At 42.6% G+C, this 21,097-nt stretch overlaps 1 protein-coding gene across 1 annotated transcript in view; it reads left to right on the forward strand.

The window, feature by feature from the left end:
- Positions 1-21,097, forward strand: part of TSHR (thyroid stimulating hormone receptor) — a 618,302-nt gene that overhangs the window by 481,390 nt on the left and 115,815 nt on the right. Inside the window, exon 5 of the mRNA XM_086937590.1 lies at positions 3,082-3,156. Within this exon, the coding sequence (XP_086793716.1) occupies positions 3,082-3,156 (75 nt within the window). The remainder of the gene's footprint in view (positions 1-3,081; positions 3,157-21,097) is intronic.

Here is a 21,097-nt window from a genome sequence, read left to right on the forward strand (position 1 = left end):
GGACCACCAGCATACAAGCTGGCTCAGGTCCAGGAAACTTAAGCTTGCTATACAGGAGATTATTCACCCAATAGATAAGATGATCCCCAGAGGTATCACTTGCTGCCTGTGCCTCAAGTACCGTAGAGTGGGGCACTCTTTCTGTGCTCTACAGAATTCAACTTGCCATCCAGCAGGCTCAGGCAGGTCACGCAGGGCGGCGACCATCTACCCGCTTGACTCAGGAGCATCCTCCTCAGGTGCCCAATCAATTTGGACTGTGGAAACTTCAGAGGTTGATTTCTCACATCCCTTGCTTGATTCTCACACCTCTTCTTGGCAGCAGCTTGTTCTAGACTCTAGTCACCCTTGACTCCCTTTCTGGGCAGCCATGGGCTGTGTGGTCATAAAGACCCATTCAGGCAATCCCAACATCTCCAGGTGTGACCTGAGATCTACAACCTTTCAAATAGTGTGCTCCAGGTTGTTGCCCAACGGACAATCTAGAGGCATGACAGAGCTCACAGCTACTTTTAGATAGCCTGAAACTCCCCCCCCCCCACCCCACACTCAAAGGGAACCAGAGTCACCAGTAGATGACTCTCAGGGTTGTCTGCAACTATCACTTTGGAATGTGTTAGGGAGGACCAGCACCAACTGAAACCTTACTGAAGTCATGCTGTGTCTCTCAGAGCCTTCAGCTGTTGCCCTTTTAAGGTGACCCACTGCCTGTGCTTAGAAGTAATGGATGGCATATGGCTTTTGACACAATCTCCTTTCCCCCAGGGACACAAGGATCACCTCTGTCTGCTACCAGAAGCTAACTGAGACCACCTGCTCCGCAAGTGCTAAGCTCACCAACCCAGGTGTCTGTACATCGGTGCCCTCTTGGTGCATTTGGTGTTTCCCTCGGAGTGCCCATACTTATAACATTCATTACATTGGGGGACAGACCTCCCTGTCTGCTTATCAAAGAATCCCTTCTTATATTTGGTTCGGACTGGGACTGATTACCACTGTTCCCTTAGAAATTATTTTAGGGGTTTTTAGGAAAACGATTTACTTTAAAAAAAATTCTGCCTCCTCTTCCTTCTGTGGGACCCTGAGAACTCTTTTGGAACTTCCCCCACAAGATGCCTTTTTAGATACTCTGGTGCAGACCCAGAGGTCCGCAGCTTCACCAAGCCTCCTGGGGTCAGAAAGATTGCTGTCCACAAGGTGCTGGTGGAGCTCTGTAAAGCAAATTTTGAGCATGTGCGCCCTGAGAATCAAGTTGTACAGCCCATTGTAATTGTTAACTTTGCCACACATCAGTCCTTCAGTGCCTTGTTAGAGTTGTCCAATAAATCTGCAGCTTCAACATTTTGGTGCCATTCTTCATTTGCACCCCATTTCCTTGCAGAACTTTTTCAACTCAGCCACAGTGTAATTTTCTAAGTTAGTCAGCTCAAGCTCCATTACTGCAGGCATGGTTTCAGACAGTGTGGTAGTAGGAATGGGGGTAGAACAAAACAAAAAGATGCCAAACAGGAAGAATCAAAGATTTTTGTAAAAAATAGCAACGAAAAGCCCAAAGCGCTAACTGTGGATTCCTGGTTGTGCCGGCCCGGGACAAAGTCACAAGTTCAGACCCACTGCGATGGAGCACGGGATGGCTACAGGGATCCCGTTAGGGGCGCTGAACATAGTAGATGCTTCAATTTTGAGATGTAGCGAGGCTGAGGTGCATGGTCCTGCGTCATCATCGAAGATCCCATCAATGAGGGTTTGGGATCAGAAATCTGGTACTGGTTATGCATCGCGCAGTTTGGCAATACGTCGGTTCCGAGGAGTTGAGAGGCTGAGATGCAGAGTCTGCAGTGATTGTCGAGGCTGCCACTATCGAGAGATGCAAGGCCCTGCACTGAGGGTGCGTTGGTGCGCTGTACCGCTGCGGTTACGATGAGGTGACAGGATGCGAGGCGATGCTGGTCTTTGCGAAGGTTCACTTCCACTCAGCTGGGGCGATGCGTCTGTTCTGCTCGGGTTTGTTCCACCCAGCAGAGAAGATGCGTCAGTTCCGCTGGATACACAGAAGATGACAAGCACCTTAGGCCAAACTTCCATGGGTCCAGGATTGGGGTGGCACCACTTGGCAGGGTAGACTCACTGATGGCAGAGTCTAGGTGCAGGTGTAGGGCTGCTTGAAGCCTGTTGTGTGTCTGAGGCTTCAGATCAGGAGACCATCCAACAAGCACTTGGAGTCATTCTGGATTCAAGAGATGCAGGTCCAGTCCTTATCACCCAGGCAAGAGGGCAGCAGGGCAGCAGGACTTCAGAACAACTGTCCAGCAGAGTGGTAGTCCTTTCAGCGTCAGAGTATCCACACGTTCAAAAGTGTACTGAAGAGTTAGTGTCTATGGTCCAGTATTTATACCCAATTGTGCCTTTGAAGTCGGGAGAAGCTTCTAAAGGTTTCCCTTTGAAGTCTCCAGGCATCCTGCCTTCCCTGTCCTGGCAGAGGCAGCACACAGCATATTCCAGTGAAATTAGGGCATGCCAAACTCCGCCTTCCCATCCTGCCAGTGATGGCCCAACCAGGCATACCTAGGCTCTCTATTATATGTTGCTGTCTACACCACCCTAAGGCTGAAAAGTCTAACAGAAATGTTCTATATATAGAACTTTGGTTAAAGTGTTATATATATATATTGTTATTATTATTAATATTTTTACTACTGGCACTACTGCTACTACTACTACTAATAATAATAATAATATTAATCATCATAATAATAATAGTAATAATAATAACAAGAATAATGTATCGGAATTGGGTTGGAATTTTGACTACACAGAGTGGAGCATTTAGGCTTTCTTGATACTTATTTATTTGGAGTACCAACAACAATGAAGTGCTTAGTACAAAAATAGTTATTCTTAGAACCTCTCACTTGCTCAGAGGAGATTGTCAGCCGCTGAAGCTCATGTGGGTGGGTTTTTCCGCAGTCTGACCAGATGTATTCTTGTGTTCAATCTCATGTCATACAATGGATGTAAATTGTGTTTCTAATTTAAATTTACTCTCTCACTCTTCGCATGACTTTTACCGTCGTGATGCAGCGGGATTTTCAACACTGGACTTGCCTTATTTCCTGATCTCACCCACGTGTTTTCTGCTGATATGAATTTAATTCTGTAAGTACTTCCAGCTGTGCTGCATGAGTTAACCCCCTCACCCCTGTTCTACTCCTGGACCATATACAGTTACCTCTGCGCGTGAATAACAGAGGATCAGAAAACATGTCTAAGTGTTATTGACACCAGATGATAGTGGTCAGTACAGGTTACTAATTGGTATTTGTTCCCACCCTTTGTTTCATTGATGTTCAATAGTGCTGACTCAATATATCGGGTAAGGTCTGCTCATCCATCCTAGAGGAAGTAATTTGCAGTTATAAAAAAAAACGACTCCAATATGTACTAAGCGAGAATGTACAACCGCAAAAAGAATGAGCAATCAGAAAAACATGCAAAACCAAAATAAAAACGTATAAAGTTAAAAATAAAAAAATTGGACAACAAATTACTAGAAGGGGTGGACGATATGTTTGCCAAAATGTGAAGCAGGCAAATTCTGCCTGATTTTTTGTTTCATTGTTGCGTGATCATGGTTAATACAAATCTAAATGCACATTCCAGGCAGACCAGAAAAAAGGCACAGATTCCTAGCCCTAACATTTGCATAACACTTGTACTCGGACAGTGTGCATTTTCACAAACTTTAAAACCCTCTGGGATGGTGCACGCTGCCCAGTATTTCATTTGAGCTGGTGGTTGCAGGTGGAGCCTACCAGCCCTCATGTTTGAGGACTGGGACCTCCTTTTCATTATCAGATCAAGAACAATTGAGAGAAAATCAGAAAAGGGAGGAACAAAGAAGAAGAGAAAGATGGAAAGACAGTGATCAAGGAAGAAAGCAGACAGGAAATAGAAACTGCAAGAGTGAGAGGCAGGGAGTGTCTGGTGCTGGTGGTGGATGAAAGAGGTATGAGGCAGAATCAAGTCTAGACACCCATGGCAGACTCCAAACCTGGCACTTGGCAGCACTGGTTGCGTGCTACTGAGTTAAACTTTGGGCACTGGCATTTGTTATTTTACAAATTAAGCACTGCTGACCATTGTTTTTCTGAATGCTCTAACCGGAGAGCCTGTTCTGATTGGCTGGAGTCCATTTGATTCACTGTTTATAATTTGTTTCCGTGGTTAGATTTTTAGGGCCCTCATCGCACATTCAAGGGTAAATTCAGAACCCTGTGCAAGCACTTGTTTGCACAGAGATGAAAATTACGAGTTGTGTGATAATTATCACATGCTTAAAGATTTCCCCGATACATTCTAGCAAGTTAAACATGCTGAAATGTATCTAGGTGTGGAAAAGGAGCCAAATATAACAGACAAAACATATGTGTGAGAAGCTGGCCTGGTATATGATGCCCACTCATGTAAGTGGGCACCTTGCACTAGTCCAGACAACACTTATGGTGGTTTTAAGAGACCTTAGACAACCTTAGAAAGCTCTCTTAGTGGTAGCTGTGGAGAGCAGCCTTCAGTCTTATTCCAGAAGAAGTGTAAAGCAGCTTGTTTTACCATAGATTACGTGAAAAAGAACCACACCATGTAAATATAAAAATACGTGTTTATTATATATTACTCTCTAGTATGTTTCAATATCTTCTACACGGAGATGAACACAATGCACAGCAAAGAAACACTGTAATAGCACGAAATACACTGTGGACGCTAGGGGGGACCAAACCGTATACTAAGAAAGTGGTATAGAACCACAACTCGGATTAAGGCAGGATCAAGAGGACGTAGAAGTGCTGGGACCCCAACGAACCACTCAAGGTGAGTAGATAGGGACCCGACAGAGAGTGTGTACAGCGTCGAAACACGACCGCGTGCTCCGTACAACTCTATGTGCAAGTCGTTTTTGGATTTTTAAAGATTAAGGACCCTTCTCAGTGGACCCTGAAAAAACCCTGTGGAAGACAGAAGGTTGGAGAGCCACCCCACCCGTGTGTACTCTATTACCCATGTTACCTACACCCGGGAAGCCGGGTGCATACATGTGAAGTGGTGTCGGAAACCGCAGTCAAACCCAATGGAGGACTTCAGGAAAGTTCCGCTGTGGAAGAAAGAAGAAATGTCCTGTGGAATCCGAGGATGGATTCTCGATGAGATGTACCTGCAAGCAGAGGGGATAGACAGAGGGGATAGCGTCTATGTCACTTGGGAGTGACTAGGAGACTGGGAAGACGAATGCCCTCCGATGTCGGGTGTTGCAGGATGGATGACAAGGACCTTGACTCTGCAGCTGTGAGGACCAGGCGACACTGAGGAGAACCAGGAGCCATGCACAAGCTGTCCCACGAAGGATGTCGAGTGCTGAGGGGTCGTTGTCCGGTGGGAGCACCAACAAGCCTTGGCAAATGCAACCAACACAGCAATCACAGAAGGAGCAACGTCGGGACCAGGAAGGTCCAGAAGACTCACTAACAGCAAGGGAGTCGGCGCAGGCCCTGCGTAATCAGGGAAGCCCAAAAGAATAAATGTGATCCTCAAGTGGACCTTACAGGCTGGAGGCACTGGAATCGCGAGAGGACCTCAAGCAGCTCACCAAAAGATACAGGCCACGATGCACACAATGCAATGTGGCTAAAAATTCTCGTCACTGGAGCTGCTTGAGGTTGGGGATACTTGGTTTGGTTATTGCAACCCCCACTATGGATACTGGCTTCAAAATTGGTGAGATGACAGGGCAGGCCTTGGGAGCTGTGGAAAACCACCACCTGTGTTGCAGAGCCCACAGAGTCCGGAGGAGCTCAGAATCTGCAGACTGGTCTTCAGAGGCCTTGGAAGGTTCCTGTATGATGCACAGGCACAATCAATGCAACTGACTGGAAGGGATACGAAGTCAGACCCAAACGAAGTCCACCGAAGTCCAGAGTGCCCAGATGGTGGAGGTGCAGTGGTGTCTGATCTGAATCTTATCCCATGACGAATCTAGGGACCTACACCCAGGTAAGTCCTTAAGAACTCTAGAGAAAGGGTTGTAAAAAAAGATTCAGGGGACCCTCCCAGGGGAGGGTCTGGACCAAGGAGAGGTTACGCCCATGTCCTTTGTCCAGTTTCTCACCAGAGCAGGAGCCAACCGCTCCCAGAAGTGGTTTGAACTGGACTACGCAGAGTAGTAGAGCTAACTATAACTTTCGCTCCTGCAATGCACTGCTGATGACATCATCCATGTGATCATCTGATGCACCTCCTCACACCCTAATAAAACCTTGCATACACCCACTCTAAAATACAGACTACCAATATCGAAACCATAGACAGACCAATAGCAGCTAGTACATACCCGCTCAGTGATTCATATGTCTACATAAACATTCACCCACTAACCCATGCAGTCACTCATACACACAGTCATTCATCAATACAGCCACTGATATATCCGCTCATACACCCATATAAACACTCACCCACTGCCACTCACCCAAAGAGTTACTCAAAAACCTAGTCAGTCACCCAAAGAATTAATTATCTGGTAAAATTAAACTGTAACACAATTAAATATACAAGTAAAACTTATTTTCAATTAAAAAACTAATAATATATAAAAACGAATTATAAAGTAAGTAAAATGAATTTACTCCTCCTCCTTTACCCCATAAAAAGTAAAACCCACACGCAAAAATATAAGCAACTAGCCTAATTAAATATCAATTCATTAATTCACATTAATGATCAACCAATTATTAATTAAACATACATTACTTCTCACACTTTACCCCTATACCCGCATAACCCACACCTAATATTAATTATACAAATTCCATATTTAATTTTCAATTAATTAATCAATATTAATTAATATCTACTTATCAATTTATGAAAAATAAATTACTTCTCACCCTTTACCTCATAAACGCCACAACTCACACCTAAAAAAGAATCACACAATGACCATAATTAATTAGTAATTAATCAGTTAATATAAATTAACAACTAATTATTAATGAATTAAACATAAATTACTTCCCACCCTCTACCCCTATACACCCCTCAACCTGCACCTAATATTAATTACACAATTTCCATAATTAATTGTCGATTAATTAATTAATTAATACTAATTAAGAACTAATTATTAATTAATTAAAAAAAGTACTTACCACTCTTTACCCCATAAACCCCACAACCCACACCCAAACAAAAATCACACAATTACCATAATTAATTATCAATTCTTTTGTTATTATAAATTAACACCTAAATAATAATTAATTAAACATAAATTACTTCCCACCTTTTACCCCAATAAACCCCACAACCCGCACCTAACATTAATTACACAATTTCCATAATTAATTTCCAATCAATTAATTCATATAAATTTGCAACAAATTATTAATTAATCAAAAATGAATTTCTTCTCACCCTTAACCCCTATAAACCCCACAACTCGCACCTAAAAATAAATACCCAATTAGCATAATTAATGATCAATTAATATTAATTAACAACCAATCAAAAATTAATTACAAATAAATTACCACAATTAACACTATACAATCTAAATTAAACAAATGAAAAATAATCATTAATTTATTATAATTTGATTACTTTCCACCGTATCACCCTATAAACCCACAACCCTCTATGGAACTAATAAATGCAAAATGTTATTAAAATTAAATTGCTAACTGCTAAAACTTTAACACATATATTAAACAAAGATAAACAATACTTATACAAAAATTCATAACACTAATTAAAAAGTCGATATTTTACACAACTTTATTTTTGCAAACAATGTTAATGACTTCTATTTTTTTAACGATATTTCTTACCTTAAATTTGATATTCTTGACCACGATATTCTTGCAGTCGATATTTCCTAATCACAATATTTCCATCTCGATATTGGTGTAAATCGACATTTACAACTCGATATTCCTACTCAACACCCACAAGAAGCATATTCAAACTCTCATGCTGCACCCACATAACATCATACCTTAGGAAGCTTCACTGGCTCCCCATGTACAAGTGAAGCCTGCTCGAACTTCTCATGCACTCATAGAAAGTCCTACACAATTTATCACCAATTTAGCACCGAGCACAAGAATAGCTTAATCACCTCATACACTATCATCATGTCACAAGACACCTACACTGTGCCTCACTCCCTGCAACTCCAAAAGCAAAACAGGAGGTCCCTCATTCCCCTACATTTCACCAGAGACAGGGAAGGACCTCCCTCAACACATCAAAGCCTTATCTGCACTTCTCAAGTTCTGACTGAATGCTGAAGACTGGGCTCTTTGTATGACCACCTTGGGGACAACACACCCACATGCCTGCCCTAGCGCTTAGATACTTTCTTGGTTCATTAGTGCGCTACACAGATTGACATATAACATAACATTATCAAGTAAAGAATAGGAGGTATTTAGTGAACCTGGTAAATACCTCACTCTGTGGGTAATTATTTTTTACATGTATGATAAGTACCTACCCTATTCCACTCAACTTGTAATGTGGGCCTTATGACGGGCAGGTGTCAGCTCATTCTCTAGTTTCCCTGTCCATGCCCGCCCTTAGAGTCCATTGACCAGTCATTGACTGACATGATAGGCAAACAGTAATCTTTCAGCAGTTTGTGGTTCACTGCAAAATGCCACCTGCCTTTTGTCTTTTTTATCCATGGTAGAAGGTAAGGACAGTGGTTTTGATAGGGAGGGCGATGGGGGCAGACCACCTCAGGCGGCACGAGTTATGGGGGCAGCGGCCACCCCTCTCCCCCGCTCTTACGTACAGCCGTAATAATTGGCAGCACCCCCCTAACCTCCCCCGTTCTTAACTGCGGCAGTTGCAGCCACATAAATTCCCAGCAGCCCCCCTCTCTTCGTTCAGGCCGCAGCGGGCAGCAAATGCAGGGGCTGAAAACGCAGGAGCCGCCACAGGCGGCCCAAGACCTAGCTGGGTAAGGAACAGCACAAAAAGTCAGCTTCACTTTGAGATTGTCTTGCACTTGCAACAGAATAAAAAAGTTATCCCCCCACCTCTATTTATCAAGACAGCAGGCAGTAAGTTAAGTTATGCTGGCTGTTTTGCAGCCAAGTAATAATGGTGCAGGAGTGAAAGAGAGGGGATAAGGACAGCCAGAAAATGTTGGGCAACTGGTAGACATCTTAAAAATTGCAGATACTATACAGAGAAAGAAAATGGTCCAAAATGAGATTGTGTGAGAAATTGTAAATTAGACATAATAGGATCTATTACATAGAGAAGGAGAATGAAGATAGGAATTGGACAGGTTTTGGACTATTTTTTCAAATTAAAATAAAAAGTTGAGGAGAATTTTGAATTACATAATAGAGGTAATAGGATACCTCCAAGACCAGCAACAAAAATACTCAAACAACATTTCAAAGTACTGTTTCAATTTATTTGGAGCTACATTTTCAATACCTATAATTTTCAGTACCTATAATTTAAGTAGGGTTTTTTTACAGGCACTTGTAAATTCTGCCAGACCTTCCTTTTAACTGAGTATTTCCAAGATGTGGTATCTTTAATGCAAGTGAGAGGATGGATTGAATCATAGCCCGAGCCTTAGCTCTGCATCAGGAATCCCTGCACAATATCCTCAACAGCAAGAAGGACTTTCGGACTCTCTGTACACAGTCACAGTGGACAGAGAAGGTGTCAATTTGGTGCAGAAAGGAAATACAAGCAAGCAGCTTACATTGGGCACGAGAAGTGAGGAAAATCCTCCAGCTCATAACTGCACAATTAAAGTTGACCCTCGAACAACCTCTATTGGACTTAGTCTTTACTAAGAAAATGCTTAGGGACCGAGGGTATGAATATTCCAGATCACAAGATTTGGAGTACCTGAAGTCGAAAAAATCAGTGAACTAGGTAAGGAATGAATGGGAAAAGGAGGTCCTGTTTCCATATTTGGATGCACTACCCAGTAAATGGTTGAGGTACGAAATCATGAAGGTTCGGGTAGGCTTAAATCCATGGAAGATTGATAGTAAATTAAAAGCAACCCTGATCCAACCTGATGGTATTTGTAAATGTGGCCTAGGTGTGAAGAATGATATTTTGCATATACTACTGGATTGTAAATGGATTTTAAAAGTGCGTAAAATGTTTTTAAGTCCAATATTTTTAAAGTATAAGGTGAACAAACGATCAGAGGCTGTCGTTCTCCTTACAGAAATGTCGTTTTTAGATATTACAATTGCGTTGGGGAAATTTTTGAAAGCAATAAGAGAACCTGTAATGTAATGGAGACAACCAAGGAAAACGGGAAATTTTAAGATATTAAGATTTTAAAATATGAAAAATGTCAATTTAGTGTTTTTAGGGTTTTAAATCTGTATTGAGTGTTAAATTGAACTATGATGTAAAAATTACTATTGTTAAGTGGATCCATGGTCGTGTGTATGGTTTATAGACTATTGTCTAAATAAACTTTGATTTTTTTTTTACTACACAGTCACCGAATACTGCTCCACAATTGCTAATAATTTAAATTGTGTACCAACTAATTTATACTGAAGGAAGAGCCCAAAGAGAGAGTGAATTCACGAATCATTTCAGCTTTGAGTCTTAATGAGCCAAGTACATTCAAGTTGTGCCATTTTTCATTGAACACGTTTACCAAATATTGGCAAAGTCAATTGAGCTCTACAGCAAATGTGAAGGCATGCTCACCTCCATCATCAAATTAAGGATGGTATGAGATGTTTGAAGCTGAATCAAACCTTCACAGGTAAATAGCATACCCACTGCAGAGTACAGTAAATTATTGGTAGAAGCAGCCAGAGTGAAAGTCCAACAAGAAAAGATGCTGTTTTGCTCAGGACACCAGAAGATTAAAACGGTATATGTTTAGTGACTGTAAGACATAAGACCATTCAAGTAAATTTTCAGGAGTAGAAGATCCAGTTGACCAGTACAAACATCTTTTCTGCACTAAGTCGCTCATGTAGAACTTTTGTACACCTACTAAATTGTTATGGAAAAATGGCCTGTTGTTTTCTGTTGCATCTTGGAACGAGGGGAGGGATTCACTAAGATTTTGTACTGTGTTTTCATCACAAAAGTGATGCAAAAAGGCGTAAAATCTTTTTTTCCTAATTATCTTTCCAGCGCTAAACTTTTTTACCACTGGAAATAACGTAAAAGTAATGCAAAGCAGCGCATTGCGCTGCTTCGCATTACTTTGCGCCATGGGGGCTTGCCAAGGATGGTGAATGGGCACTCCCCTGCAACCACCCAAGGATTCTAACGCTAAACCCAATATACTAAAAACAGTAGATTGAGTTTAGCGTGAGAAAACTATGTCCATTTCAACTACGCGCAAGGAAGGAGAAATGCTTTCATTTCTCCTTCCTTTTCCGACTTTGCATGCGTGCTGCATTGTGCAGCATGTATGCAAAGGGGGAAAAGCTTTGCATTGTGTCTAGCATAGTATTTTGTACAGGAATGGTACGCTTCCTGTCCAAAACCTATGCTACAGTCATGCACACACCCTAGTGCTGCGGCGCTAAGGTGTGTGCATGGCGCACGACAGCTGAAATCAGCGCTGGTGCAAGTGAAATTGGAGGAGAGAGCCATATCTTTAAAATAATGGCGCTCTCCTGCTCCCTCCCTGCCATGCAATGCAGCGTCAAACAACAGTAATGGGTCTTGGCTCACACTCAGCAAGGCTGAGCCAATACAGTAATAGAACAAACAATTGCCAATGCTGAGACTGACTATTCAACTACTTAGGGTCATGTGATATGAATGTGGAATTGGCCAAGTGTATGGTGATGAAATTGTTTTAGCGTGCCCTCATCTTTCTTTCACAAATGTGTTTGTCTTTTATGTATTGAAATGCACAACTAAATATGTTGTCCTCTGATAAAATAACTGAAAAAAATTAAATGAAGATTGAATAATGTGCGCTGGACTAAGTTGCAATCTTTAAAGCAGAATTTCATGTTTTCGCTCTTAAATTGACCCTAAGTAGTGCATTGCAGCGTAGCCTCGCGAGGGCTGTGCTGCATTGCACGACTTATTTTGTAAATCTCCCCCTAGGTGTTAGTGGCTGCTTCCATCTTAAGATCTAAGATAGGATTTTATTTCAATGACATTTTCAATCTTTTTACTTCTGGTCATACAGGATCCAGCATCCAAAATTTATATTCTGAGACTGAATAAAATAAATAACATTTATAACTGAACAACTTGAATTTTCACATTTATCAAAGAGTTTCCACGTAATGGAGTGCAAGAGTGACACAACTCTTGAGTTAGATTTATTAAGTCATGCAAGGCTACGCAATCCTAACTGGCTTGATAAATCTAGGGTAACCTAACACAGCACAAATCATTGCATTGCATTACTCTGTCCAGGGAGACATTCCATGGGTGGAGCGTGGGTGTTCCCATGCATCCACATATGGATTTTGGTGTGATCCCCGGTTTACCATTATTGGTAGACCTTGGAATTTATCAAAATGCTACACATAGCCGAGGAGGAGTAACGAGGAGAAATATCTTTATTTATCCTTGTATTTTCCCCTTTCTCATAGAAAAGGAAAACACCTCAGGGATTTTTTTTGTGCAGGAAAGTGTCCCTTCCTGCACAAAAGCATTCCTGCTTAGAGTGCGGCACCCTTGCACATTGGTTCAAGGGTGCCTGTGCCGGTGCTAGGCAACATATTGTGCGCCAGCACAGGGAAAAGACTCAATGAATGAGCTCTATAAAGTTAGATACAGTGCATTTCTGCCCTTTCCCTATCACACAGCACATCAAGGTGCACTGTGCGATTTTTAAATAAATATGCCCTTAGGTGTGCGCACAATTGTGAGGCAACACTTCTGCATGACTCTCCACACTAAAGGGCCCATTAGAATGTCAGGCGGATCGCCAGCGCCCCATGGCAGTGGCGATACGCCCGCCATTCTTTCCCATCCGCATGCCATTCCCCTGCCATATTACTATGGCCGGGGGTACCCCGGCAGACGGAAAGACCGTCCACCGGGCGGGAAAAGGCTTTAATATGGTGGTGGTGTCTGTAAGACACTGCTATCCATATTATAATGCATGCGAGGATTTGCCTTTCTGTGGCAGAAAGGCATGCAGTCTTTACTATTGGGGGCCCGCAGCGGGCCCCCAGGAAGTTGTGGGGTGGGTGGTGCACACGGGGGTACCTATGGTACCCCTCTGCAGTTTCATGCACAACATGGCAGGCACCGTGCGGTGCCTGCCACGTTGTGCGTGAAAATGCACGACATGCCTCTTAGGCATTGCGGCACCGCCCGCCACAATGTCAAGAATGCAGGATGCGCCCGCCAGTGTTACGGGCGCATCCTAATGACCCTCACAGGACCACCGCACTTATGGCGGGCAGTCCCTTTCTACGTCAGGATGGCGGGTGGACAAAGTCCCCCGCCATCCTAATGATGCCCTAAGCTTCAGAAAAAAATGGCGCATCTATTGAAATTCGAAAGGTTTTTAAAACATTGAGAGGAGAAAAAAAAACGCATATTGCTTTTTGCTGTTTTTAATTCCAGCAATATTGGTGTGAAGTTAATGAAGATGGTTATGCACTGTTTGTGCTCGTGAACAACAGTATACCTATTTTGCAGTAAGATTTTTCTGAAAAAGGATTTAAAGCAAGAATTTTGACACGTGTAATTTTGCACAACAGACATATTTTTCATACTTATAAGCAATGCGTACTTTATGAATTTGTCTAATACCATATGAAATTAAAAATATGCCCACCCCTAGAATATTTTATTGATGACACAAGTGTAAAAATATGACCAACTTAACTTAGTGACTTTACACTTTTGAAAGTTGTCCTTTTCTAAGCCCTTAAGGCAGGATATGAAAATCCATGCAGCAGAAAAAAGTAATTTAGGGCAGGAATGTGAGTTTAACGCACAGTACCCCATCCATCCAACAATGTGGCTGAGGACTGAACTTCCCCAATACTGAAGGACTACTGTGCGTCAGATTTAGAGATGAGCGCTGGACCAGCGGGCCACTTTGTATATTGAGAGAGCAGAAATTATTATGGCGATTACATTCGATGTATAAAAAGTTGGTGGGATGGCGGCCATCAGTTTTGATGGACATTCATCGAACTTTATCAATGTATTTGTTTTTCAGGAACAAACTCCCAAAGCAGGAGTTTGTGAAAAACTATTGACCCAGGGTGTTGGTTCATAATTGTTTTCTGTTCCTCACTGCCATTTCAAAGTGTCTGAGGAAGTGTTCCGATAAAGAAGACAATGGGGGCTGCGTGTAGGGAAAACTTGAGTTTCGCCGTTCTCTATATAAGGCCAAGAGTTTGGCGGGAAGGATACTTTGGGGCAGATTTATGATGCCCTTGCGCCTCTTTGCGCCGCAATTGCGTCACTTTATTTGACGCAACGGCGGCACAAACAATGCGCCCTATTTACAACGTGACGCATCTAGGAGATGCGTCACGTTGTAAAGCCCTGTGCCATAAGGAGGCGTTCCTGCACAGGGGGGGGCGTTCCTGCGCAGGAACGCCTCCTGAAAGTGGCTGAGTGAAATCTATGAGATTTCACTCAGTCACTTTCAGGCCAATGCTGCGTCAAAACCCTGCGCCTGCTTGAAGCAGGCGTAGGTCTTGACGCAGCATTGTGAAGATGGGGCACCCCCGAGCCTTGCTGGAGCTGCGTCGCGCTTGCGACGCAACTCCAGCCATGAGTCACCTTTCCGGCACAGATGCGTCACGCATCTGTGCCGTTTTTGCACCATGGTGCGCCGCATTGTAAATGCGGCGCACCATGGGAGGCGGAGCTGTGGCGCACTGTGGCGCACGTTAACTGGCGCATCCCTGGGGATGCGCCAGTTAACATAAATCTGCCCCTTTGTACTTCACCCCTAAACATGATTAAACAGCCGTGTAGTGATGAACTTTCCTGTAATCAGTGAAAGTAAAATATAATATTCTTACGTCTTTCTGGATAACTGACTTTTTAAAGATATAGCTATTTGGTTACATTTCTAAAACTTGTATTTAAGTAATTGCGTTTTTGTAGTTAAAGTGTAGTGGACTCGTAACGTAAACAGACCGAGGATGGTCGAAATTCCCATCCTGTGTAGAATTTCGTTCGGTTCTGCTGCCATCTATTGAGAAATAACGGTACAGCATCCGTTCACAATGAGAGTGCCCACTGACAAGTCAAATGGCCAATATCAGGCACCGTCATTTTCTGCTCAGGGCATGTCATAAACCACCCGCTTCTAAAACTGACACGATTGCTTGTCTGGCAAGAATCACTCCCCCGGATATTGCATTTGATCTGCTAATCATGCAATTCTAGATGGTCAACTCAACCCACAAAACAGCAGTGCAAACCTACAAGATTACAGAAGTGAATAATAATAATTATCAGGGCAGGAAATGGAAAGAATGACTGCTGGAACTGACACGTCGGGGGTACCAGGTACGGCAGAATGGGGGCATAGTCACGAAGGCCAGAGACACAAGGAGCTATTAAATCAGATATGCATGCACTGTAAGAGTGGCAAATGGTTTGTTCTGTCCTAGTATCTCCAAAAATGAAATACCATTGTTCTATTTCTTTTATAGAGCTACTCAACGCAATACAGCTTCACTTCATATAACAGCATTAGTATTATTATTTTTTTACAGAATGTAACCCAAAAATAATATATATATATATATTCACTGAAAAAACCATAGGTTATAGACCATATATAGTTAGGGATTAGCATTTAAAAAACCTTATTTTATTTGCACAAAACCATTGAAATTCCATATATAGTTAGTTGCACTAACTATATATCGCGGACCCGCAATCCACTGCTAATGATGTCACATATTACATCATTCATGACATGGTCAGTGACATCACTGATGACATCACTGATGACATCTCAAATGACATCACTGATGACATCACTGATGACATCTCAAATGACATCACTGATGACATCACTGACATCTCATTTGACATTACTGATTACATCACTGATGATATCATTTATGTGATAATACATCTTCAGACTCTAATATAACCTTTGATACACTCAGTGTAAACAGGCACTCACAGACTGTCACACATCCATGGAGTTACTCACACACCTATTCAGTCATGCAAAGAATCAATCACATCTCCATTTCCTTAACTATACAGTTATACACACCTTACTTATTCAAACATATACTAACACATATTTACTCTCTTATACAATCCTTGATACAAGTTCACAATGATTCATACAGCCACTCTCACATTCACTGACTCTTATGTTCAGTTATTTATATATGTCAACTCTCACATGGAGTGTGCTTTACATATGTACTTACTTTGACATGTAGAACTGAGATATCCATTCACTCACCAATATACTCATGCACACAGTCAACTGTCCATACAGCTGTTTCTACATGCACTTTTGAACCCATACACCTAGGGAATCAACCGCTCACACATCTATGCACAGAGTTATACACCTCCCAGCCACCCACACACACACTCAGTCTCCCATACAAATACTTGGGCAACCATTCAATAACCCATATAGTTACTGATATAGCTACTGATTTAAACATGCAGCAGTTTACAGAAGAACATAAATATTGATTGCCAAATTAAGACACTTTAATCACTAACCCATGCACTCAGTGAGACACATTTAATCATTCTCTCATACAGTCAGTCATGCACCTACTAAATCCTTCATCCAGACACTTATACATCCACTCATTCTTCAATATGTAAGACATATTTTAACTTTACAGAAACATACAGTCACTGGGTGTTGTCATCAGTGATGTCATCAGTGATGTCATTTGAGATGTCATCAGTGATGTCATCAGTGATGTCACTGACCATGTCATGAATGATGTAATATGTGACATCATTAGCAGTGGATTGCGGGTCCGCGATATATAGTTAGTGCAACTAACTATATATGGAATTTCAATGGTTTTGTGCAAATAAAATAAGGTTTTTTAAATGCTAATCCCTAACTATATATGGTCTATAACCTATGGTTTTTTCAGTGAATTTTCAAGGTTTTGTAAATGCAAATTCCTAACTATATATGGTCTATAACCTATGGTTTTTTCTGTGAATTTCATTGGTTTTTTAAAAGCTAATATCTATAGCTGTAAAATATATTCTTTATTAAGTGACGTATCACGTAGCCCGTGAGACGCCTCATGATGCATCGCATAACCGTGACGTATCGTCTCTGCAGCGCAAACCAAACCCAAAACGTAAGCGCGCCAGAACACGCTTAAAGATATATATATATTTTTTAACCTTAATTAGACAAAATCCACACGTGCACATATCACAAACGTTCAAAAAACACAATATGTCGGACTCCCGTTACGCTGCCGGTTAGCTGCCCGGTTAACGTACCAGGAAGCACCTTTACCGCGAAAATCGCAAATTTTTTTTTTTCACCCCCCAGGGAACTTTAATAGCCCCCTCATCAATCCTAGGGGTTCAGGAGGGGTCTGCCTTACCCCTTTCATTCATTTACACCTTTTTTTTTTCCACCTCTTGTCTCTCGATCCCACAGAGAGACAAGATGGCGGCCGCTCCAGACTGTTTACAATGATAACAGCCAATCAGCTTCTCCTCAGACTCCCATTACACTGCCGATTAGCTTCCCGGTAGCTGCCCGGTTAGCTGCCCAGTTCGCGTACCAAGACGCGTCTCTACGGCGAAAAAATCGGATTTTTTTGTTTGTTTTTTTTTGGCCCCACGTGGTTTTATAATATCCCCCTCATAAATCCTAGGGGGTCAGAAGGGGTCTACCTTGCCCTCTTTCCTTCATTTCCCCCTTTGTTTTGGCCTCCTCTTGTCTCTCGATCCTACCGAGAGACAAGATGGCGGCCGCTCCGGACTGTTTACAATATTGACAGCCAATCAGCTACTCCTCAGACTCCCGTTACACTGCCGGTTAGCTTCCCGGTTAGCTGCCCGGTTAGCTGCCCGGTTCGCGTACCAAGACGCGTCTCTACGGCGAAAAAATCGGATTTTTTTTTTTGGGTTACACTGCCGGTTAGCTTCCCGGTTAGCTGCCCGGTTAGCTGCCCGTTTCGCGAACCAAGACGCGTCTCTACGGCGAAAAAATCGGATTTTTTTTTTTTTTTGGGTTACACTGACGGTTAGCTTCCCGGTTAGCTGCCCGGTTAGCTGCCCGGTTCGCGAACCAAGACGCGTCTCTACGGCGAAAAAATCGGATTTTTTTTTTTTTTTTTTTGGGCCCGGCGTGGCTCTATAATATCCCCCTCATCAATCCCAGGGGGTCAGGAGGGGTCTACCTTGCCCCCTTTCCTTCATTTCCCCCTTTGTTTTGGCCTCCTCTTGTCTCTCGATCCTACCGAGAGACAAGATGGCGGCCGCACCGGACTGTTTAGAATGTTGACAGACACCGGAGAGCCAATCAGCTTCGCTTTGCAAAGTTCCGATACGCGAAAAGTTCGCGAACCGGAGCGCTGCCCGGAGCGCTGTTACAGATATATATCTTGATTTAAACGTTAATTTCTCAAAATCCACTGAAGCACATATATTGAGACCTAGCAAAGGCACATCGGGCTAACAGTCCCTACAATTTTGCCAAGTTTCGTGGAAATCCATTCAGCCGTTCGGGCTAAAAGTGAGTCCAACCGCCCTATGGAAATTAACATGGGAAAAACGCGTTTTGGGACCCCCCTTTTTTCTCGGCCCCCCCTTGACGAACCCCCCCCAAATTTTCAGGAGCTGCTCAGAAACAAAATGTGCCATTTTCCTGAAAATTTCAGCCGATTCCGTCCACAAACGCCAAAGTTATTAGACATAGAATTTTCAAAAGTCCCATAGGAAAAAAATCCTAACTATATATACCTACTGGCTATCGCCAGTAGGTAATATATATATATATATATATATATATATATATATATATATATATATATATATATATATATATATATATATATATATATATCCCCTAATGTTATTTTCGACCAGTTATTCCCAGTCCTATGGTCCGACCACCATGTATTAAGGTTTTTCGCACAAAGCGAAGTCGATCTTGGAACAAGATCAGTACAGTCCTTTTTAACTCACCTCACCCTTCCTACCCTGTCAGAGACCACCCACATTGACAGGGCTGCCGGAGATCTGGAAACTGCTATTACCAAGATCTTGGACACCATTGCTCCAATAAAGGACACAAAGTGCCTGTCCAAACTTTCCCCTTGGTTCACCTCTGACCTAAAAACTGAGAAACTTATCGGCCGGAAGGCCGAACACAAATGGCGAGGCACTAAAAATGAGACAGATAAACAGCACTACAAAAAAATACACAGGTGCTACATGGACCATATAGCCTTAGCAAAAAAAAACTACCTCGGAATCAGAAAAAATCTGGCCTCCAATTCACATAAAGAACTCTATAAGATAGTCAAAGAATGTATCAACCCTGCCCCATGCCAACTACCACTTACTGCCTCCCAAGAATGGGTCAACACCCTTTCATCTTTTTTGTACAGAAAATTGAGGACATTTATAGACAGTTTCCACCTGCCCCACACCTAAACAAGGGATAAACAAGACTACCCACCGACTCACCCCCTCTCTCAAACAATTTTGTGCTTTCACAGAGGAAGAGGTACCTCTCACACTTAACAAAATCAAATCTGAATCTCCAGATCTTATCTAAAATCGCCCCAGCCCTCGTTCCACACCTAATGAAAATCTTTAATATTTCACTGTCCCAATCTACCATTCCCACTCACTGGAAGAAGGCCACAATCCGACCAATTCAGAAAAAACCCACGGCCGACCCAAAACAACTAGTCAATTATCGACCTATCTCCCTCCTACCTCTGTTTGGCAAGGTTATGGAATCACTGATCAATGGACAGCTATATAAATACTTGGAACACAACAATCTGTTGGACCCATCCCAATCAGGTTACCGGGTGTGCCACAGCACCAAAACCGCTCTGCGCGAAATTGTCGATAACATCAGGCTCTCCCTCGATGCAAAACAAGCTGCCATCCTGATTTTGCTGGACCTGTCCGCGGCCTTCAACACCATCTCCCATGACGTTCTTCTGATGCGTCTGTTAGAGATTGGTGTTGAGGGCTCAGCACTAACCTGTATCAGAAGCTACCTGTCAGGCAGGTCCTCCAAGGTGCAAATAGGCGTTTTCTCCTCCAATTAATAGAACCATTATAAAGGGGTCCCTCAAGGCTCCATAATCAGCCCTACGCTTTTCAATCTGTATGTGTCACCCCTGGCCAAAATAATCTGAGACCATGGGTTTGACACAGTGTCATAGACTGATGAAACACAGCTGCTAATCACACTTGGAGCAGATCATAATGATACTAAATCCAGATTCAAAAAGTGCATGTCATCCATCAAAGATTGGATGACGAGTAATAATTTATTACTCAATGAGAGCATAACTGAAATCTTACTCTTCGGAAATGCTCAGAAAATTTGGACAGATGACTGGTGGCCACCGTCGTAGGGTCCCTGCCCTCCACCCAAATCCACTGCGCGAAATATGGGCATATTAATAGACGACAAACTTTCTATGGCCGATCACAAACACTGTGATCCGCACCAGTTTTGGCCAAATGAAAGCCCTCAGAAAAATCTTTAAGTGGACTCCTTTACCATCCCGGATGCCCCTAGTACAGACTGGCAATAATGAGAACCATCTGTCCAAACTCCAAGTCCTACTGAACACGGCAGCCAGATTGGTCCTTAACCTCCCCCAACGCACCCCCTCTGCCCCCAGTCTGAGAACTCTCCATTGGCTCCCCATAAAAAGAGGATACACTATAAGTGTATCCTCTTTTTAAAAGGCAAAGGACACAAATATCTAGCCAAAAAACTAATAAGATACCAACCAGCCAGATTACTACGCTCGACTGGCAAATTCCTCCTAGCCTTGCCCAAAGTGCTTACTGTAAGGAATGGAGGTAGAGCTGTCTCTAGAATAGGCCCTGAATCTTGGAATGCCCTACCCCTATA

Source organism: Lissotriton vulgaris, chromosome 9, assembly GCF_964263255.1.
Source record: "Lissotriton vulgaris chromosome 9, aLisVul1.2, whole genome shotgun sequence".
Classification (NCBI taxonomy): domain Eukaryota; kingdom Metazoa; phylum Chordata; class Amphibia; order Caudata; family Salamandridae; genus Lissotriton; species Lissotriton vulgaris.